The 24,125-nt window shown below is 38.5% G+C and overlaps 1 protein-coding gene across 1 annotated transcript in view; it reads right to left on the bottom strand.

The window, feature by feature from the left end:
- RAB18 (RAB18, member RAS oncogene family) overlaps positions 1–24,124 on the bottom strand; it is a 39,743-nt gene extending 15,619 nt beyond the window's left edge. The window contains exons 1-4 of the mRNA XM_055430237.2: positions 23,893–24,124; positions 18,849–18,904; positions 5,624–5,685; positions 1,247–1,319 (exon numbers count right to left, since the gene is read on the bottom strand). Of these exons, the coding sequence (XP_055286212.1) occupies positions 1,247–1,319; positions 5,624–5,685; positions 18,849–18,904; positions 23,893–24,044 (343 nt within the window). The 5' untranslated portion in view covers positions 24,045–24,124. The remainder of the gene's footprint in view (positions 1–1,246; positions 1,320–5,623; positions 5,686–18,848; positions 18,905–23,892) is intronic.
- Position 24,125: the final 1 nt, after the last annotated feature.

Raw genomic sequence — 24,125 nt, 5'->3', positions numbered from 1 at the left:
AGGAGGCAAGTTTGGGGGAGAATGGGTACATGTGTATTATGGCCGAGCCCTTTGACCACCTGAAACTAACACAACGTTGTTAACTGACTATGCTGCTAAGTCACTTCAGTCGTGTCCGACTCTGTGCGACCCCATAGACGGAAGCCCACCAGGCTCCCCCGTCCCTGGGATTCTCCAGGCAAGAACACTGCAGTGGGTTGCCATTTCCTTCTCCAATGTGTGAAAGTGGAAAGTGAAAAGTGAAAGTGAAGTCACTCAGTCGTGTCCGACCCTTAGCGACCCCACGGACTGCAGCCTACCAGGCTCCTCCATCCATGGGATTTTCTAGGCAATAGTACTGGAGTGGCTTGCCATTGCCTTCTCCATAACTGACTATACCTCAATACAAAAAAAAAAAAAGTTAGTGGGTAGAGCCCTGATTGTCTTCCTCTGTTTACATGTTCATCATTCTTCATTATATGAAATAATTTGTTAAAGTGTTTTCTAAACTTAGGAGGTACTGAACCAAAACTGAGAGAGTCACTGTCAAATTAACATAAATGAAACCAAAGCCTCACAAGCTGTGATATAAAATAAGGTCTCTCCCTACAGTTGAACAGTATTCATTTTAGACAGTTTCCCAGCAAAATTACTAACAAGCACTTTTCAACAAATTATACTGAAAATCCACACTTGATTTTTAAGTTCTGTGCAATTATAAACCAATAGCATTAAGTGCTTTGTGCTATTTTTCAAGACTAATAAAACAGATTCCACTAAGCATCCAACACTCCTTCCATTATCATCTGGCAGTAAATATCAGTAAGCTGCTAACTGAAGATCAGTTTCTGGTAATACTCTAAGACAGATCAACGACACAAGGACTGGTCCTCAATTATGTACTCATCAACATGTGCTTTTAAACCAAATAAATAATAGAGGTGTTTTAATACAGGTAAGCAATTTTTAGGCTGTACTTTTAAAAATGTTTTCTATGTATTTTCTTTTGGGAAAATGCATTAAAACCAAACCACTTCTTATTACATGTTTCTGACCTTTATTTTTTAATTGCTAGATAAAGGGCTGAAACAAAATTTTAAAGTTTACATATTTCCTAATATTACATAAAGTTAATATAAATTAAAGTCACATAAAAGCAGCCCTAAAGAAAAATAAAGCAAAAAATTACTGACCTTCACAAACAGGAAAATCAGAAATTCCAGTAATACAACAACAATATATTTTAAACAGTAAAGTAAAACCTTACCTAATATAACACCCTGTGCACCTCTATAGTAGCTGGGAGTTAAGGTTCTGAACCTTTCTTGACCAGCAGTATCCTAAAAGTGACAATCAATTATTATTAAACAAAACACTGGATAAATAACAGATCTTTAAAATATTAATTTAAGAGTAGAAAGTTAACAGCATGATTAAAACATCAAGCTTATTTAAAACTTAAAATTTAAATAAGATGTGTTCTTTTACTGACAAATGCTACATAAAAATTAAATTAATGAGTACTGCCTCATCTCTAGGAAAAAATGTAACAAAGTTCAGATTTTCTACCACTTTGGACTCAAAATTTTTATCACATATGAAACCCATTTCATTGAAAGCCATGGTTCTCAACTCTGGAGGAACAATAAAATTTACTGGGAAATGAAAAATACAGACACTGAGGTGCAACCCACAAAGATTCTGATTTAATAAGGGCATGAGAAGAGTTTTAATAAGCTTCTCAGGTGATTCTAACCTAGAGTCAAAGGTTGAGAACTACTGTTAAAGAGAATTACAGGGGTGTTTTACTTTAGGTAAGCAGTGTTTAGGTTGTACTTTTTAAAAACATTTTCTATGTCTCTTCTTCCAGAAAAATACATGAAAACCAAACCACTCCTTATTATGTTTCTGACTCATACCTGGGGAATGAATATAAGATGTACACTAACCAGGACGGCGGAGCCTGGTGGGCTGCCGTCTATGGGGTCGCACAGAGTTGGACACGACTGCAGTGACTTAGCAGCAGCAGCAGCTAGGAAATATAAATTTCATACGGAAAGGAACTTCTCTGCTCAATGACCGGTTTAACCCCAGAGCCTAGAGAAATTCTTGCCATAGGACAGTTGCTCAAATTTTGTTGGAAAAAAAAAAAGAAAGAAAAATAACAAATCTCTTCTGGGCCTGGTTCCTTCTGTCTTCCTTCTACCATCCTTGGACTGTGGCTTCAAGTCTACCTAAGATTATGCAAATATGCAGTCTGCAAACTGCTGCCTCAGCCCACCACCTGTTTCATTACATAAGCTTTTATTAAATAAAGTCTGACTGGAACACGGCCAGGCCCATTCACTTGTGTACTGCCATATGGACTGCCGTATGGTCCACCTTGGGGCTGGACTAAACATTTACTATCTGGCCTTCAAAGAAAAAATCTGCAGTCTGCTAATGTAAAATGACCTGAAGAAAAATAAAGACATACATTAAACATCAACAACTACCAGTCCTCTGATTTTAAGTGTGAGTTTAGCTATGGGGCAAGCACAAGCTCAGCTGGGTCAGGACTTATGATAACCATACAATAAATAGTCAGAAGTTAGATAATTGCTTGCCTTCAAAACAGGAATTAGTAGTAAGAGTAATAACATCTTTGTAACCTAAAAGAAGCAAAGTTTATTATCTATGGTTTTATTTTCTGATGGGAGAAGAGAGAAGAGATATTAAAGACAGAAATGGACAGAGGAAATGGACAAAGCTGGAAAGGCTAAATAACCGAAAACTGGGGAGTGGAAAGGCAGGAGGATGCAGAGAAAAACCAGCCGAGAGGTGGGTATGGGTACCACGTATGTCCTGATGAACATGCTGCACCATCAGGGGAGGAGGAGCGGGGTGAGGCCCAACTATTCTACTTGAGTAATCCCAGGAGGTGCATCCAACAGGGAGAGGAACTGATTTTTATATGAATAAAACCACAGAAAAATGAGAGGAAACAACAGATTCATATATTTCTAACAATGACTGAGAAGGCCCTCCTATATACGACATGACACCCAGAAGCATGAAGAAAATGACTGATTCAATCATGTAAAGTTTAAAACCTTGGTATGACCTAAGAACCTCTCCCCAACACCACATTCACCCCCCTTTTGCCCCCAACACTCATCCTCATCAAGATTTGAAGGTAAATCACAAACTAGAGGAAAAAAACCTGCAGCATATAAGAGTTAGTATTACACATATTTGAACATTAACAAATACTCATCCTAAGATTTTGAAGACAGAGTGGAAAAAACCTGGCGTATGACAAAAAGCTAGTATTTTTATTGTATAAAGACTTTAATCATGAAGAGAATGAGCACAATATAAAAAAGACAAAGCATATTAAAGAAAATCTCACTAATCAAAAGAAATGCACATATAAGTGAAAAACTATTACTCAGAGAGGCAAAAATGAGAAAGATTAACAACATATAGTACAGAAGACCTTATTCCTAAATCTTAATGTTAAATCTTCATTCTTTCAGCCAATAATTCACTTTCTAAGTATACATCATAAAGTAACTGGACAAGTGCACAAAGACGTAAAAATTAGGAGGCTCACCAAGGGACTGATGATCTTTGTGAAAAACTATTAACACTGTAAAGATACACTGTAAAAAAACACTGCCGCTGCTGTTAAGTCACTTCAGTTGTGTCCGACTCTGTGTGACCCCATAGACGGCAGCCCACCAGGCTCCCCCGTCCCTGGGATTCTCCAGGCAAGAACACTGGAGTGGGTTGCCATTTCCTTCTCCAATGTGTGAAAGTGAAAAGTGAAAGTGAAGTCGCTCAGTCGTGTCCGACCCTTAGCGACCCCACGGACTGCAGCCTACCAGGCTCCTCCATCCATGGGATTTTCTAGGCAAGAGTACTGGAAAAAAACACTGAGGGTTGACTAAATTATAGTCATAAGATGGATACAAATGGTCACTTAAACTGATGGACTTCTGTACTGACACAGAACAATGTATACAATGTGTATGTGGGGGGGTGCGTGGAGGGACAAGCAAGTGAAAGGATTAAAATACAATCCTTTTGGAAAATTGCATATGAACACGTGTGACAACATGCATTCGTCTAACATATTTTATAGAATGTTCACTAAAATACATATGTTGGCTAAAGATGAACTTTCTTCTCTATTAATTTCCTTTGATTATCCTTTTTTATCAATAGAATGAGACTATAGTATCCTCACAGTCAGGAGAAGCCTCTCTTATTTAAAAAATAGGGATAAGCTTATGATAAAGATGTCACTTCAATAATACTTGCCAGCTAGGGTTTTTATTGAGCAGGAACTAGAAAGTAAATTAAAAACAAACAAAAAACCTCCTGTAGAAGGTAAGATCTCACAGCAACCGTCAAACCTCAGATCCCACTCTAAACTATTTCTCAAAGCAGGAGCAAGGGCAGAGGAGGTAATAAATCAAGCAAGAAAAACATGAAAAATCAGATTCCACTTCAGGACAGAAAGAAGGCAGCATTCTTCAACATATAATTTACTATGATCTAGTCCAACACTGTCCAAATTATTTTCTGTTAGGCATTAGTAACTGATTGATAGTAAGTGGTTATTTAGGGGAATGGTCAAACAAGCTACAATCGTGTAAAATATTCTATCTTAGAAAGAAATTAATGGGAAAAAAAAAGCCATAAGACACACAGTCATTCGGAATAAAATGCGTGTTAGATATAGTGTGCCATTCAGAGAATGTCATTAACATGAATGACACCATACAATGCATGAACACTTGCTGGTTCAATCTGTAACTGACACCCAGCCGGCATTTACTCTTTAACTGCCATGATGAAGTATGACTCAACTTGACTGCAGACCAGTTCTAATGTGATTATCATGTTATAAAAATATACTGAGATATTTAACTATAGCAGATGTGGGGATTTGATGAGTATATTTTTATACATTTTACATGTAACACAATTACTATATAAGCAATCACATTTAGATGGAGAGACAGGAAGGCGGGAGAGAGGAAGGAGCAGACAGATACAGACTGAGCGTCCTGGGGGTTCTGACCACAAGTGCTGCCATACTCAGCACTGCCAGGGAGAGGTCAACTTAGCAGAGAATGTGGACCAGAAGAGCTGGGTTCACAGGCAAATGAAAAGAAGCCAGTAAGTAAACGCTGGGCATCAGTATTCAAAAAATAAAAAGTTGGCAAACTCAAGTGTTATAGATATTTACATTAACAAACACGAAAAATCATGTTTTCTAAGTATCACTTCATTCCCTTCTCCCCAACAACTGCCTTCAGCACTAGTTCAGTGTAACTTGTCTTTTTTAAAACTTGAAAGAAACACATTCAATAACTGATTCTTTGTGGCAGATGACTTTTTTAAAAATACTGTTTTCAAATAATCTGAACAGACTACATATTTTAAAAATCTGAGCAGGTGAAATAGGTCTCTGCCTAATTACAGAATTATAAAATATAACTACTTGTTGTCTATCCAGTAATCAGCATCAAATCTTCCAAGTTATTTAATACAAACTGCTCATTCCCCTATAGGACACTATACACATCAATCTTTGCGTCTTCAAAAAGTACAAGTTTAATATTTATACAAAATACATTTTAAAAATTCTTACCCATATTGCAAGTTTTGCCTTATTTCCGTCCACTGAAATTGTTTTCACCTTAAAATCAACACCTTGAAAAAATGAAAAATTTTATAAGAATTCCAATAAACTTTAAAAATCAATTATCAAGAAAACCAAGAAAGAAAAAAGCCACTTTATTAAATGCCCAAATTCACATCCAAATTCTTAGTTATGGATGCAAATGAAAGGAAAAGTGTCACTAAAGTTTAGCAGCTTAGGATTTAATCAGGGAAATGAAAACCAAATGCTTGTAGAATTCATTCGTCCACCAGTACTTCTTGAAAAACAAACAAACAAAAAAGGAAATTCAGTGTAAGGTGGTGACTGACTGCACTTTAAAAGTCAAGAGCTAGAATTCACAGTGCTAACGCAGAGAAGATCTCTGGCTGAGGGGTGGATGAGGGCACTTTACCAGAGATGCTCTAAGCTATCATTAAAGAATATTGTCCATAGGTGGCCAACACCCTAAATCAGATTCTGACTGTGGGCAACTTGGAAGATTGGTAAAATTATAAAAGAGCCACTCTCTCCTTGCCTTATGAATTCTTTGTCTTTCTTTTTGTCCTAAAGAAAGTATTCGCTTTACGTAACTTTATCAGTAATCACTTGCTACTCTATGACTGCAAAAAGAGAATTTACACGCAAAAACATTTATGCCCAATCCTTTAAGAATCTTCCTAAGTGAAAGAGGAGTGCTCAAGGAGTAGTGAAAATCTATAGGCACTGATTTATGTAAAGAGAACACGAATTCTGTAAGAAGTCATAAGGGTTTACTACCGCAGCCCCGCAAAACCTCTCCCTTTCCAGAAAAAGTAGCTGACACATGCCATCTGGCTTAAATGAGCAGTGACTGCCCAGCCTCTTAACAGTATCAAAAATAATGTGCAGTCTCTCCCACTGGCCAGAGAAAACATTAACTCCAGACACTTGGAAAGAAACTTTCAAAAGATTTTAACTTGTCACAATTAATTCAGGACAGCCACAACTAACATGATACATATACATGCTCATATACTAAATGCTTCCTAGAACATCCATCATCAATATGGAAATATATTAGTAATTCTTGGATGACTCCTGGTAATCCACCATATACACAAATGAGGTAATAAAATGCATTTCAAAACATGCATTACACCAGGTCTTTCTGTATGCCAAGGATTTTAAAACAACAGTTTGTGGTGTTTTGGGCTAAGGTGATAAGGAAGTTGATAAAGACATGTTTAGAACGTCAGGCAACCACGAGTTAAAGGACAGTGCTGACTGGAAAAGTCCAAGGAAAGCCTAAATGTAGTTTCTCTCTGGCCAAACAAAAAAAATTTTATATGTTAAAAAATCTTGTGTCCACCAGGCCTATATAAAGAAATATGCCACACCATCTATATTAAAAATATGGAATTTTTACATTCTACTTATATTTGCTTAAAAAAAAAAAAACTTGAGAAAATGCAGATGAGGAAAACGGTTTTGACTTGGTCAAGGTACTAAATGAAGGCAATTGGTAGACATTTCATAGAGACAGCCTGTCATATATACTCTATAGTTAAATTCTCAAGGTTCTTCAGAGAAAATACAAAGAACTTCTTTTCCCTTAAACACCTAAGACAACATGCCCAAGGGCAGACTGGCCATTCTGCTAGCCTCCAGCTACTTAGTCTACCCAGGAAAAGAAACTCCATGTTCCATGCTTGTGCTCTCTTCCCTTCCCCCTTCCTCCTTCTCTTTTATACTTTCTTGCATATATATCTTGGCAGTCGAATGACTGTCTCTGAATAATGTCTCTAAGTTACTCTTCCGACAGATTTGAAACCTACAGATAACACCCTCAGGAAACACTCCCCCTGGAGTCCCACCATCCAAGTTAAGAGACAAGCAGCCTGAAAGGGTACTTCATCTGCACCCAGTTTCCATTTATCCTCCCTGGGTTCCTCCACTGAATCTTGTGGGCAGACACTGACACCTTTAAATCTTACATGCTCAGTCTGCTTCTTCACCATGTCTAGATCTTGTATTTTGTAAGTGGGTATTAATTTGCCTTTATTGGTGGCTGCAGTGGGAATCTTTCTGATAAATTTGATTTTGCCAACTTCTCACTGTATTTGATTAAACTATCTTTTCAACCTCATGTGGATGACAAACAAGGAGGTCATAAAAGAAGCAGACTATTTAGAAAAAATACTCCTTCCTGTCTCTCCTCCCAGCACTGAATACTTCTGTGAGCCAATATGCAGGGTTTCCCCCACAATAACCAATTATTTGACTTTCCAGGGACACCAGATGTGTGTCCCACAATTCAATTCAGTTCTGACATCATCTTCCTGACGTTAAAACGTAGATCCCACAGGATAAAAGTGCAGTCCCACAAGACTGCGACACCCCACGTCAGATGCCAATCTCAAGTCCAGGTTATTACCTGTGCTTCTGACCAACTGGCTATAAACTAGAGGTTCCCACTGAGATTGAGACAGTAGCTCAAAGAATATAGAAAAACAGTTTACAGACTTACTAGATTATCATTCTATTAGAAAAGGACACAACCCAGGAACAGCCAGATGGCAGAGATGCACAGGGCACAGTGTGGGGAACTGGCAGAGCTCTCAAACCCTCTCCACGCATGTCATCCTCCCAGCACCTCCAAGTGTTCTCCAGCACAGAGCTCTCTGAATCCATGGGCTTTCTTGTGGAGGCTTGCCTGGTTAAATCTTTTGCCTTTGATGATTAAACAAACAAAATCTCCAGCTCCTTTCCCCACCCTGGGAGTAAGGAAGGTAAATTAGAGCTAAAGTTCCAACCCTTTAATCATATGGTTCTCCTCTAGGCTTAGAGGCTTCTAGAAGTCACATCAGTAATATATATTAAAGTGGGGTTGAAAAAGGCCTGTTATGAAAACACAAAAAACATCCTGGGAATTCCCTAGGTGCAGAGATTAGCGGTGCTTTCACTACTGGGGCCTGGGTTTACTTCCCGGTTGGGGAACTAAGATCCTATAAGCTGTGTAGTGGCCAAAGAAAGGAAAGAAAGAACAGATAAACAAAAGACATCTTTAATGATTCTTAATCACTTAAGAAAATCCAAGGGTATAGCAGAAACCAACACAACATTTGATGTAATTTTCTCCAATTAAAAAGAATTTAAATTGTAAAAAATGATAGTAAAAAAGAAAATCCAGTAGTTTTTAGGAGTTCTGTGGCAAGAATCATACATATATTTCTTAACATAAACTATAAAATCACAGAACTGTCGCTTCAGCTTTTCTCTAATTGTTCATTTGGGCTCGCATTTTTAATACAATATTCAATTCTGTTCCTTTGCAGGAATCTTTCCTTAGGCACAGGCCTATTTTATGAAGGTCAAATTGGCTAAAATTAGGTAATATAATCAACAAAGCCTTTGAAATAAGCAATAAGTGAGACATGAAAATTTACCAAAGGCATATTAACTGCACCATAAAGAAATACCAATGAATGGGAAACCAGAACACAACAATGGAATCATCTGCCTTACCAAAGACGAAAAAGCAATCAAGAGAAGCTGACTCAGAACTAGCAAAGAGGTAAAAACTAGCAAAGAATATTAAAAACAATTATAACCATATACCACATGTTTAGAAAGTTAAACAGACATGAAGTGAAAGTCACCCAGTCGTGTCCGACTCTTTGTGATCCCATGGAAAATCCATGGAATTCTCTGGGCCAGAATACAGGAGTGGGTAGCCTTTCCCTTCTCCAGGGGATTTTCCCAACCCAGGGATCAAACCCAGGTCTCCCGCATTACAGGCGGATTCTTTACCAGCTGAGCCACCAGAGAAGCAGACATGAATGAGATTTAAAAAATCCAAAACAAACATCTAGAGACAATGAGAAAATGACAATGTCTGAGATTTAAAAGAGAATACACAGGATGAGATTAACAGCGGATTAGACAATGCAGAAAAAAACACAACTGAATACATTAGAAAATCCAACAGCTAGCATCATACTCATTGATAAAGAACTGAAAGCTTTCCCTCTCAGATCAGAACAAGATAAGAATGTCTACTCTTACCACTTCTATTTTCAGAGTACTGGAAGTCCTAGCCAGAGCAATTAGTCAAGAAAAGGAAATAAAAGGTATCCAAATTGGGAATGGAGAAGTGAATACACAGACCACATGTAGACAACATTTCTTATATGTAGAAAATCCTAATGACTCTATTCTACACACATACAAAAATACTGTTAGAACTACTAAGTGAATTCAGCAAAGTTACAGGATATAAAACCAACATGCAAAAATTTATTGCATTTCTATATCCTAGTAATAAACAATCCAAAAATAGAATTTAAAAAATCATTTCATTTACAATAGCATCAAAAAAATAAAATATTTTAAAAATAGATGATGACGATACTACTAACTTAGGAATATACATAACCAAAGAGCTTAAATATTTATACACTAAAAACACCAAAACACTGATGAAAGAAACTAAAGAAGACACACGTAAGTGAAAGACATGTTGTGTTCATGAGTTGGAAGGCCTAATATTGTTAAGATAATAATATTACCCAAAGAAATCTACAGATCCAATGCAATCCAATAAAAATTCTAACAGCATTTTTGCAGAATGGAAAAGTTGACATTCAAATTCATACAGAATTACAAGAGGTATTAAATAACAAAACAGTACTGAAAAAAACTGAGGACTCAAACTTTACAATTTCAAAACTGACTCAAAACAAAAATAACTAAAATAAACAGTTCCAGCATAAAGGACATTTAAACCAATGGAATAGACAGGCCAGAAATAAACCATCACATATACAGCCAACTGACTGTAAACAAGAAGCCCAAGAACATTCACTAGGGAAAGGACAGTTTTTTCTACAAATGGTGCTCAGAAAATTAGATGTTCACAAACAGAAGAATGAAGCTGGACCCTGACCTTACACCATATACAATTAGTACAAAATGCATCAAAGACCTAAATGTAAAACCTAGATCTTAAAAACTCTTAGAAAACATAGGAAAAAACTTTTCATGACATGGGATTTGGTGATGATTTTTTTGGCTATCACACCAGGAACACAGGCAACAAAAGAAAAGTAGATAAACTGGATTTCATCAAAATTAAAAACTTACAGGCATCAAAGGACAACATCAAGGGGGTATGAAAAAGAAATTTCACAAAATGGGAGCGGCTGCAACTGGAGAGCCTGTGCTGCAACCAGTGAAGCCAGTGCACCGCAACACTGAGCCTGCGTCCTCCAGAGCCCGTGCTCCACAATGAGAGGCCCACTCAATGCAGCGAAGACCCAGTGCAGTCAAAATAAAAAAATAAGAGAGAGAAAAAAATATCTGAAAGCCACTAGTCTGATAAGGGATTAGTATTCTAATATGAAGAATGACTCTAACTCAACAACAGAAAACCTGATTCAAAAATGGGTAAAGGATCTGAACAGACAATCCTTCAATTGATAAACACAAATGGCCAACAAGCATAAGAAAAGATGCTCAACATCATTATCCATTTAGGAAATGCAAATTAAAACCACACTGAGACACTATCATAATGAATTAAAAGCTATTATTAAAGAAAAAAAAAATAACAAGCACAGACAAGGACATAATTAGAATGCCTGTGCATTGCTGGTAGGAATGTAAAATGGTTCAGCCACTGTAAAAAATAGCTTGGTGGGTCCCTAAAAATAGAATTACCATAACACTGCAATTCTCCTCTTAGGTACAGACCCAAAGAACTGACAACAGGAACTCAAACAGATGTTCACAGCGGTTGTTATTCACAAAAGGCAAAAAGTGGAAGTAATTCAAGTGTCCATGGAGAGATGAAAGGATAAACAAAATGTGGTATGTACATACAATGTAACATTATTAGTCATAAAATGGAACCAAATTTGACACACACAGCTATGAAATGGAATGAAATTCTGATATACAACATGCTGCTGCTGCTAAGTTGCTTCAGTCGTGTCCAACTTTGTGTGACCCCATAGACGGCAGCCGACCAGGCTCCGCCATCCCTGGGATTCTCCAGGCAAGAACACTGCAGTGGGTTGCCATTTCCTTCTCCAATGTGTGAAAGTGAAAAGTGAAAGTGAAGTCGCTCAGTCGTGTCCGACTAGTAGCGACCCCATGGACTGCAGCCCACCAGGCTCCTCTGTCCATGTGATTTTCTAGGCAAGAGTACTGGAGTGGCTTGCCATTGCCTTCTCCGAATATACAACATAGATGAACCTTAAACACATTATGCTAAGTGAAATAAGCCAATTACAAAAGGACAAATATTGTATGAGTCTACAAATATTATATGAGTCTAATACAAGGTTTCTATAGACTAGGCAAGTTCATAGAGACAGAAGGTAGAAAAGGTTACCAGGGACTGAGGGGAAATGTGGAGTGGGAGTTACGCTTAACTGGCGGAGCTTCTACTTGAAGTGATGAAAAAGTTCTAGAAGTAGATAGTATTGATGGCTGCAAAACAACATAAACATACTTACTGCCACTGAACCATACACTTAAAAATGGGTAAAAAAGTAAATTGAAATGTTATGTATAATTTTACCAAAATAAAAAAACAGATTAACTAGAGAATCCTAAACTATGAAAGAAAGTGAATCTGTGGATAAAACCTTTCCATGAGAAAACTTCAAGCCCCAAATGAATTTCACAAACATTTAAATAATAATTCATTATAAACAAACTCTTCCAGAAAACTGAAGAGGAATGAGTATTTCCTTAGTTAATCTATGAATTACAAATACCTAATAACCAAAACCAGACAAAGATACTACAATTAAAGAAAACTAAAGATTAATATCCCTCATGAATATAGTCCTAAACAAAATTTTATAATAAGTAATCCAAACATGTATAAAAGAATATACCACAACAAAGAGATGTTATCTCAGAAATGAAAGGTTCATTCAACACTGAAGAAAAATTTAAAAAGTGTGGACTTTACTATACTAAACCAAAAAAGAAACTTCATATGATCCTCTCAACAAATGTGGAAAATACATTTAACAAAATGCAACACCATTCCTAATGAAAAGTAAAAGTGTTAGTCATTCAGTTGTGTCCAACTCTTAGCAACCCCATGGACTGAGGCTGCCAGGCTCTTCTGTCCATGGAATTCTCCAGGCCAAGAATACTGGAGTGGGTAGCCACTGCCTTTTCCATGGGATCTTCCTGACCCAGGTATCAAACCAACGTTTCCTGCATTGCAGGTGGATTCTTTACTGTCTAAGCCACCAGAGAAGCCCATTCCTAATGAAACCTCTCAGCAAACTAGAAATAGAAGGACATTTTCTCAACCTGATAAAGATGCTACCAGAAAACTACTAGAGATCATCAGTGAATTTAATAAAGTTGCAGGATACATACACAGAAATTGCTAACATTCCTTATACACTAACAATGAAAGATAAGAAAGACAGATTGAAGAAACAATCCTGTTTACCATCAAAACAAAAAGAAAATAACCTAGGAATAAACCTCCCCAACAAAGGTCCGTCTAGTCAAGGCTATGGTTTTTCCAGTAGTCACGTATGGATGTGAGAGTTTGGACTATGAAGAAAGCTGAGTGCTGAAGAACTGATGCTTTTGAACTGTGGTGTTGGAGAAGACTCTTGAGAGCCCCTTGGATTGCAAGGAGATCCAACCAGTTCATCCTAAAGGAAATCAGTCCTGGGTATTCACTGGAAGGACTGATGTTGAAGCTGAAACTCCAATACTTTGGTAACCTGATGCAAAGAGCTGACTCATTTGAAAAAACCCTGATGCTGAGAAAGATTGAGGGCAAGAGGAGAAGGGGACGACAGAGGATGAGATGGTTGGATGGCATCACTGACTCAATGGACATGAGTTTGGGTAAACTCCGGGAGTTGGTGATGGACAGGGACGCCTGGCGTGCTGCGGTTCATGGGGTCGCAAAGAGTCGGACACGACTGAGCGACTGAACTGAACCCTCCCCAAGGAGGCAAAAGACCTACACACAGAAAACTGTAAGAAATGGATGAAAGAAATCAAAGGTGACACAAGTGCAGAGACATACCATACTCATGGACTGGAAGAATCAATGTTGTGAAAATGACTACACCACCCAAAGCAATACACCAAATCCAGAAATATATCAAACAAAATAAGTAAAGACTTAACTAGGAAAGCAAGGGCATTTCAGTATAAAAAAGTCTGTCAATCATTAGAGCTGAAAAGCACATGAAAATAAAAATCATAACCTTTCCTAATAAAGCCTTTAAGTAGACTGGAAAAAAGAAACAATTTATATAAGATGAAGACCATTTGACATTATTCCAAATTACGAAATGTCAGAGCCATATTTATTGCTTTACTCCATTTAAAATGTTTACCTAAATGAAATTATATGAAATAGAATAGTTCTTTTTTTCTTTAGGTTATATCACATTTCCAAGTATTTTAACAAGTTTATGTTATGGCATTAAAAAAGATATATTAGCTGCTTTCTATTTTAAATTATCTTTCTGTTAGTAAGCTCAAACGATAAAGTAACATGTGAATGGAGATCTTATATCTGCCCTTAGAAGCCAAAATGTGAAAGGGAAGTCGCTCAGTCGTGTCAGACTCTTTGCGACCCCATGGACTGTAGTCTACCAGGCTCCTTCGTCCATGGGATTTTCCAGGCAAGAATACTGGAGTGGGTTGCTATTTCCTTCTCCAGGAGATCTTCCCAACCTAGGGACTGAACCCTGGTCTCCCATGTTGTAGGCAGACGCTTTACTGGGAAGCCGAAATGGGTATCTTTAAAAACCTACTAAGGAGGTGATAAGAATCACTGACCTAAGTCAACCAGTAACAACCAAAATTCGTCTAACTTTAGGTGAAATGCATCAACCCTCACAAAATACTTTAGCATTTTAACAATTTTAAGTCTCACAAATTAAGAAGTAGTTTGTGAACCTGTCTTAAGTAGAGAACCAGTTCTATATTTTCTCTTTATTTGAAAGGTTTTACTTAAAGCACTTTTTGCATTCAAAGGTTACTTTAGGAAGGGTAAATTTTAAAAAAACACAAACAAAATACATGAAGACAATTGTGGCTATTTACTCAGACTAGATCTAACATCCATGCTTAAATTCAACCAACTGTATCTAATACAGCTGATTAAGTACTTCAGATAAAGATATGATTAAGCAGCATCTTATGGCCTGGCCATGGAAAAAAGAAAAATCTAATGTCCCCCTCCCAAAACATTCCCATGTAACAAAAGCCTTGTCAAAATATTCTTAAGAGTTTTGTCTGTGTGTGTGTTTATTTTTATATCAGAAATGCTACCTTGGATTGTATCATTAAATATTGGCTGTTTCATTATGTTTCTTCTTTAAGATGAAAACAGACTATTACAATCTTCTTTTGTGATTTCCATATTGTCTCACTCGAGTTTAATATTCTTATTCATTTGGGTAAATTCTACCCACTCATCCATTTCTAGCTTACTGTTCTTTACTGTGTTTTCCACAGTCTCTACTGTCCCTTGTGAGCCTTCCAGTTTCATCTTCACTTCAGCCATAGTTTTATTTTCTTATCTTACTTTTCTTTCCACTCAGTCAGCTTACACTGCACTTTCTCATGCAGTCACACTGTCTCTTCCCTGACCTCATACCACTGTTTTGTGCTCTCACCGATAAATATTTCCATTAAGGTTCTTAGATTCATGGCAAGATGTTGGGTCATTCTTTTCATCTTCTTTACAATATTTTTTTCTGATGAATATTCTTCACCTGTCCTTTGTTTTTTCATTCCTTTCCCCTTTTTCGATTTTTGAATGGCAGTAGTGGCCTTGAGCTGGATTCTTTTTGCCAAATCTTCACTGAAAGTGATGACGTTTTCCTGGACAAGTTGTCTACAGGAAGCTAATGCAGAAGGCCATAGTGGATCAGTTCTGTACCAGCAAAATTTTGCTTTGATTCAGGGTTTTACGTGAGAATCAGTTAGCTATTTACTTCTCAACATCAAGAGGAAATAGAAGGCCTTAACATTAATTAGTCAAAGGCATCACCTCCCCTTGTCTGTGTGACTCCCTGTTTAGTTTCATTTCCCAACTTCTCAAAATCAAACCAGAGGCAGGAAAACTCCTGCCATTGGCTTGAGAAGCCATTCTGCTTTTACAAAAGCTAACAGGTTTTGCACCTCAAGGTGGGCCTCTCAACTTCATGAAGCATCTCCTGCTGGCTCCAAGCTCTGCAGCCATGGCATTGTCCACTTTCTCCCACAGGCGGCCTGCCTAGTCTCCACTGCTTCAGGTAGCCATTCCAATTTTGTGGTTTAGTAAACTATATGGTTTGTATTTTAGTTTTCCCCTCTTTGTTGTTAATAGCCAATTCCCAGAGAGCAGAAGAAAATGCCAACTTAACAGTACCATCTTCAAACCCAAAATCCAACAATTAACCTTAGTAGAGTACTTTCTACATGACAGAAACTTGAATGTCTCACTACATTACTGAAAGATAAAGGTGTGCTTTACTTACTATTACACTGTGAGGTAAAATACTAACTTTCCACAGAATACTATTTTTCATATGGCCATTAACAACTGAGATAATTATTTTTATTTCAAAACCTCATGTGTATATTGGTTATAACCTAGGGCAGAAAATTATCTGATGCCAAAATGTAAAAGATTCTTTTCAAGACCCAGGGTTGACTGGGGGAACAAATTAAGAATGTTCTCTCAGTAGGCTACAATCCTGGTATTTGTTTTTAAAGCAGAACCTTTTTAGTAATAAAGACAACAAATCATCTGTCAATCCGTAAGAACCCATGACATTTGGGTTTGAAATGAAGACAATTTACACTATGGGCTTCCCTGGCAGTGGTGAAAAATGTGCCTGCCAATGCAAGAAATGAGGATTTGATCCCTGGATCAGGAAGAATCTCTGGAGAAAGAATGGCAACCCACTCCAGTGTTCTTGCCTGGGAAATCCCAAGCAGAGGACAGGCTACCGTCCACGGGGTCTCAGAGTCAGACACGACTTAGAGCTTAAAGAACAAGTTTATATTATATAAAGGATCATTCTGTTAGTATTTAACTCCAGGCACATTTTTTTTCCTGCCAGTTAATATTCTCTACTTGTAACAGGTATGTTCTGAGTAAGATCAAGTTTTTACTAATAGCTCATTTTTTAAAGAAGCAAATAATATACCAAAACCAAATTAAACAGATTTTGGACTAGTCGTGTTTTAAATGATTCCATTTTCATACATAACAGTAAATCTGTCAATGTTGCGTTCCGTTCTGTCGCTCAGTCGTGTCTGACTCTTTGCGATCCCGTGGACTGTATGTAGCCTACCAGGCTTCTCTGTCCATGGGATTCTCCAGGCAAGAATACTGGAGTGGGTTACCGTTCCCTTCTCCAGGGGATCTTCCCGACCCAGGGATCGAACCCAGGTCTCCCGCATTGGAGGCAGATGCTTTAACCTCTGAGCCACCAGGGAAGCCCATATAAAAGCAAAGTAATGCCTGATATAATTTATTACATTTAGAGGCTCCACGAGATCACATCGATAGAAACGAAGAGCCTTTCCTCTGTTGTTGTTTAGTCACTAAGTTCTGACCTCAAGGACTGTAGCCCATCAGGCTTCTCTGTCCTCCACTATCTCTTGGAGTTTGCTCAGACTCATGTCCAAAACTCTTCCTTACCAAATTCTAAGTAAGAAACGTAAATGGAAAGATGGAATTTGAAAAACCACAGTTCAACAACCACCAGAGTTGGGATGACAGTGGACAGGAAGAGACATGTTGCACTTCATCTAAGTAACCGAGTCCAGTCACCACTAACGGCACCAATACACACCACACTCTGAGAAGCACTGCTGAGGAATTCCTGCCCAAAATGCACAACCTGAATCTAACCAGGAGGACACATGGACAACTGCAATGGAAGGATATTCTACAGAACAACTGGCCTGCACATGCTCTTCAAAAATGCCAAGGCCATGAAGAGACAGAGAAAGAATGAAGAACTGCTCAGATTAAAAGAGACTAAGGAAAAATGACAGCAAAATTCAATGTAGGAGCCTGGACTGGACCAGAAACAAATTTTTTCTCTAGTATATATGATATTAGTGGGACAACTGATAAAAATCTATCGTATACAGGAGAACTGTATCCATGATCATCAAGGGAATATACATTAAAGTACTTAGAGTTAAAGACACTGAAATTGTGTGATTTTCACACAATTGTGTGATTTTCACACAATTTCCTCTCAAACAATTCGAAAAAAGCAAGAATACTGTGTATGTGTATGTGGAGAGAATGCTAAAGCACATGTTATAAATGTGAACAGTTTGCGAATCTGATTAAGACACTTTCCCTAATCGTAAGACAAGATCAGATCTTTACTACATTCTACTCATCAGATCATGAAATTTTAGAGCTGGAAGAAAAATTTATTCTCTTGCCCAAATTACTCCCAACTCACAGATGAGGACAAGGAAGCTAATGACTTCAAGGTGACAACGTTCAAGGCAGAGCTGAGACACTCATACTGCTCTGACTCAGCTCTTTCTGCTACTGCAAGTTGTCTCTTGTACCTTTACATTGTCATTTACTCCCTAAACATGTGATACCGAATTATCTAGCTTTATCTTCTCATAGATTCTAATAAGCTGGTGTGGCAAATCACTTTCAGGCAATCTAAACTTCAGTTTTTAAAAGGCATTTATGTGCACAGTCTTTAATAACTAATATCAATAAATATGTTGCCAGAATACATGTCAGATACTATATGAAACGCTAAAACTACAAGATCAGCACACTCTACTGTGGGTGACACTGCTAGGTCCATTATGGCAGACACCAAGCCTGTACTATTGATCACCATAACCCACCTCTTAGGACAGTGCCTGGCATACAATAAACATTCAAATGACTGTATGCTGCTACATAAAAGACATCCCACAGCACAAGAATGTGTATACAGATAATCATAACATCCTCAGCGTTAACAAAGAACCATAAGACAACAGCAACGGAAGTTATATTTTTGCATGATTAGCTCTACAAAGACTTTGGAAACTGAATGACTACCAAAGGTAACACTTGAAAGACAAGATTTTGACAGGCATGGAAGCAGTTGGGGTAGTGAGAGGATAGGTAGGGGGAGTTAGATAAAACAGCCTGAAGGCAAGAAAATATTTGGCATTTCTACTAAATTTTTAAACATGGGCTTACCTATTGTTGCTGCAAGTTCTGGATCAAAAGTATCATCTGTGAACCTCAAGAGCAGGCTAAAAGAGATGTCAAAAAGACAGATTAGTAATTCAACTTTTCTTTCTAAACATTTGATAAACCTTCCTGATTGCTGTATTTTGTCACAAGTTAGACACAACTTAAAAGAGCTAATGTAGGCAGCTTCCAGAAATATGGCCTCATTGCAGGTATAGTCAGAGGAATGAAGTTACTGGAAAGGCAATTAAAGAATCCCCAAAGCAAAGTAGTTTACTAGAAAACTTATTTCTCATGCTCCATTTCCTAACTGTGAAAAGAGTTTTTTTGTGTGTTTTTTTTAATATATAACTGTATATATTTTTAATATATGCCTTTCTGAGAAAATGATATTAGCAAACATGTAACGCTTTAACTGACATGGACAAAAGGGGAAGAGGAAGGCTCTTGGAATGCAACAAACTACATTTTTAAGAAATCTAATGCATCATCCACTCCGAATTCAGGTAAAAACAGAAAGGTGTGAAGTCGAGCATTTTGAAACAAGTAGTCTGACTATTACCAAAGTGGGAAGAAGAGATACAATAAAAAGTAAGGGCTGAAGGTTACACACTGGCCAGAGTAGGTTTCCTCTGGCTATGCTGGGTAAGGTGCATGAAATCAAGTCGGCAATACGCAGCAACCAAAGGCTGTCAAAGAAAGGAATGGCAGGAACTGCTCAGTATTTTGAAAAGTTAATGCCAGCAAAAAAAAAAAAAAACAACAACTAAGAAAATCAACACAAGACAACTACCATGATTATAGTAAGGGATAATGAAAGACTGCTGCTGCTGCTGCTGCTAAGTCACTTCAGTCGTGTCCGACTCTGTGTGACCCCATAGACAGAAGCCCACCAGGCTCCCCTGTCCCTGGGATTCTCCAGGCAAGAACACTGGAGTGGGTTGCCATTTTCTTCTCCAATGTGTGAAAGTGGAAAGTGAAAAGTGAAAGTGAAGTCGCTCAGTCATGTCCGACCCTTAGCGACCCCATGGACTGCAGCCTACTAGGAAACCGTAAAGAAAGGAAGGAATGCATGAAGTGAAAGGAAAAAATAATCACAAAAGTATTCCAAGATTTTATCTTCCAGAATTATTTTATTTAATATAAGGCAGAAATGTCGGTTATTAGAAGTTCTTCAAAAACAAAACCTAAGTTTTTGTTAAAGCTCTTTAGATTTATAAAATTAATAAAACTCCCCTCACATTATCCCTAAGGAGGATGAGACCATTCTATTGATTTAATTGCATTAATAAAATCAAGACAATAACTATCTTATGTCTGAATTGCAGGAGACAAAAAAATGTATGACTATTTCTATAGACTGTAATTATTGCTGCTAAAGATTTTTTTTTTTGTCCACAGGGTATATTGCAAAACATAATGGCCTCTTGGTACTTTCCAAACCCAGTGTCATTAACTCAATTTGAAGGTAACTCTCCCTTTCCAAGTTTAGGTTTCTGGTGATCACAAAACCAGCACGACAAAAGCAAAGTAAAACAAAATAAATTGAACTTTTTCTACTAATTTTATTTAATTCCAACATGAATTAGGTGACAGTACTAATAAGAATCTTAAAAGACTACTCATAAAAATTTTCTTCTCTCCTCAACATTAAGCTTCAAATTAGGGAAGCCAAAAAATTTCAGTTACTCATAATTTAAGAACAGAAAAGTTGTATATTTATACTCATGTCACCAAAGACAATATTACAAAAACGTAGACCCTTGGAGAAGGAAACGGTAACCCACTCCAGTATTCTTGCCTGGAGAATCCCATGGACGGAGAAGCCTGGTAGGCTACAGTCCACGGGGTCGCAAAGAGTCGGACACGACTGTGCGACAGAACAGAACAGAACAGACCCTTACCTAGCACTAGTAGTAACGATACCATAGCAATAACATTAATGATAAGAACAGTACGGGCTATTATTTATTGAACTCAGACAACGAGCCAGATACTGAGCCAGGGGGTTTTCTTATACAATTACTAATCCTTAAAACATCGCTTGTCATTAACGGTATTTTGTCAAGAAAGGATGTAAAGGATGTAAAACAACACAATTTAATATAGGCTCTGAGGATAAGGGAGCAGATCTTAGCCTTGGGTACACTGTCAGATGAAAATGTATCCTAAATTCTACGTGTGCATTTTTCTAGGTAGGGAGTCTATTTCTCTATTAGATTTTGAAAGGAATCCACAACCCGAAAATGATTAAGCAATACTGTTCTAAAGGATGTATGGTCAAGCCTTCATTTTCAGTGGTTAAGGAACAAAATACTGAGCTGGAGATGGAAGGAGTAACTCCTGCCATTCCACTTGGAGGAGACCAAATCGACAATTAATCAGTGTGATTATAATGAAGGTGCATTTCTGAGTTTACAAATGAAACTGGTCAAAAAGGACAGGGATTTAAGAGGCACAAGAGGGACAGCAAATTAAATAATAGCAGGTCTCTATAATCCCTTCCAGTTCTGAAACACCTTGCTGCTTCTTTACTTCACCACAGTTAGCCACGGAATCAAAGAATATTACACATTTAACACTAGATAGGTTTGAGAGATTTCTACTCCAACCTCACTTTTCAAAGAGATGGAGGCCTAGAGTGTCTGAGTGTCACAAACCAGGTCACACAGTGGCAGCACCAGTTTCATCATTCTGATCTCCTGGATGTTCTCACATGTTTATTAACTCTAAGTATAAAATAAACTGGGAAAATAACCCACTAGTTTGAATGAGTTAAGATCTCCTTTGTTGTGCAATGATTTCTCAACAACACACATGATACCTCACTTTCATTAACTCTACATTTACAGAGAAATAGAAACTATTGGTTAGAACAATCCTGTAGAATTATATTGATGTCAAATGTTTTTGTACTAACTCACCTTAAAAAGCATGCTACACGCTAAATCGCTTCAGTCATGTCCAACTCTTTGCGACCCTATGGACTGTAGCCCGCCAGGCTCCTCTTTCAATGGAATTATTCAGGCAAGAAGACCGGAGTAGGTTGCCATTTCCTACTCCAGGGGATCTTCCTGACCCAAGGATGGAACTCAAGTCTCTTATGTCTCCTGCTTTAGCAGGCAGGTTTCCTTACTGCTAGCACTACCTGGGCAGCCCCTTAAAAAGCATAGACTTCTAAAGAGTCATTCATTCTCATTTTATCTAGGAAGATAAGCATTCCAAGTTTTTTTCCAGAGCACATCATGTCCACCAGTAATGTATATCCAGCTGGAAAGATAAGGTAATTTTCTCCCTAAATGCAATCCTTTCTTGAAAGAAGTAAAGGTGTTAAAATTTTGCAGTGAGCTTTTGATGTGAGAAAAAGCTTGGAGCAGATAAATAAATTTGTTTGCCAGGAGGTAACCAAGGAAACCAATAAATCCACTTAACAGATTTTACTCCAGAAAAAGAATATCAGCTTTCACTGTGACTTAGCAACTACAAAACAATAACAACAATACGAGTTGTTACTTTGGGCTTCCCTGGTGGCTCAGATGGTAAAGAATCCACCTGCAAAGCAGGAGACATGGGTTCAATCCCTGGGTTGGGAAGAGCACCCGGAGAAGGGAATGGCTACCCACTCCAGTCTTCTGGCCTGGAGAATTCCATGGATTGTATAGTCCATGGGGTTGCAAAGAGTGGGGCAGACAAAGCAAGCTTCATTCAATCATCCTCTCAATACATCTAGAATAGGCACCAACCAACCACGTTTTGGGCTGAACCACACAAAACAACATCCAACCAGTCTTGACTTCAAAATCAGCAATTTCATATGCCTTAACCTAAACGAGGGTCACATCTCAAGAAGAAAAAAAGGTCACGTGGCCAGGGAATTCCTAAGACAATGTTCACATATTACTTAACTTTTTAACCCTCACGTATACTAGATGGTGATAATGAAAATGGTATTACTCAGCCCTTTAAACAACACATACACAATCATACTATTTTTTTTTAGCCCGTAGTGTTTCTTTATTCATTGTTATGTACAAATTCCTCACTCCAATACACAAAGTACATCAAGAGAGGGAAACTATGAAAATATACTGTCATGCTTTAAAAGTACATAAAGCTGCAGAACACATTAAAGAATAAGATTTCAAATGCTTAAATATCTTAAAAAGATCTCACGAAGTAATTTGAAAAATAAGCTTATAAGGAGGCAGAGCTAAAATACGAAATTGTTTACAGCTCCTGGAATTTGGATCTTATTTAAAGATCAAAGCAGCCTGGGACACACCCTACTCATAATCGGATGACAAGGATAACTTCACCTGGAAAACTTTGCTCTAAGACCTGGATGAAATCACAGTTCTCTCCCAACACCCAGCAGGCTCCACGTCTTCCCTAAAATTCAACTTTAACTACTGTCTACATTATTCCCTTCCCCGCCCCGGCAAAAACCGTCAAGAAAGAAAAGACACATACTAACGTGTTTCGTTACCTCTATATGACGTGGCAGAGCAAGAAACAACAATTACACTGGATTCTCAAAAGTGGTCCATAGCTTAAGCTCCTGCATCTTAGACCAAAGTGAATTATTTAAGCAGTCAGAAGACTATGAGTTCTTTCACAGCTGACTCATTAAAAAAAATAATAAAAATAATTGGCTACGGGGTACACCCAAATAGGCCAGGAATGTGACCTATGGCGTCACGAAACTTCCTGTGCAGAACTTCACGTATTTAGAGAAAGCCCGACAGAAATCCCACGATGGTCAAATCACAAGCTCTCCGCTCGCGGGGTGACAAGCTGCTCGATCCCCGGGGCCGGGAGGCCGCTTCCCTCCGCCGGACTCCGGCCCCGCCACGCCCTAGGCGCCTCTGCGGCGGCGCCCTCGGAATCGCTCTTCTCCCAGTGCGACAGGAGACGCGATCCAGGGCACCAGGCCCGGCGGAGGCCGCCGGCCCGCCGCCGTTTACCGTTCCCGCCGCGGCCCCAAGAAACAAGCCGCCACCGAGGAGAAAAGAGCCCACCTCCGTCGTCACGGCCCGCAGACCCGTCTCACCTGGACTTGCCCACGCCGCTCTCGCCGATGATGAGGATCTTCAGGGTGGTCAGCACGTCCTCGTCCATCCTGACCCTGCTCCGCACCGCGAGCAGCTGGCCGCCCCTTCCGCTTCTCAGCCCTTCCCCCCGGCGGGGAGAGCTGCCGCGCATGCGCCCCACCCCGCCCGGGGCCACCTTCCTTTCACACCGGGTGTTTAGCTTTTGCAGGGGCCCGGGACGCCCCAGTTCCGC

The sequence above is a fragment of the Moschus berezovskii genome, chromosome 15 (genome assembly GCF_049115385.1).
Source record: "Moschus berezovskii isolate FMDL1 chromosome 15, NW_MosBer_1.0, whole genome shotgun sequence".
Lineage (NCBI taxonomy): Eukaryota > Metazoa > Chordata > Mammalia > Artiodactyla > Moschidae > Moschus > Moschus berezovskii.
This window is presented reverse-complemented; position numbering and strand designations above follow the sequence as displayed.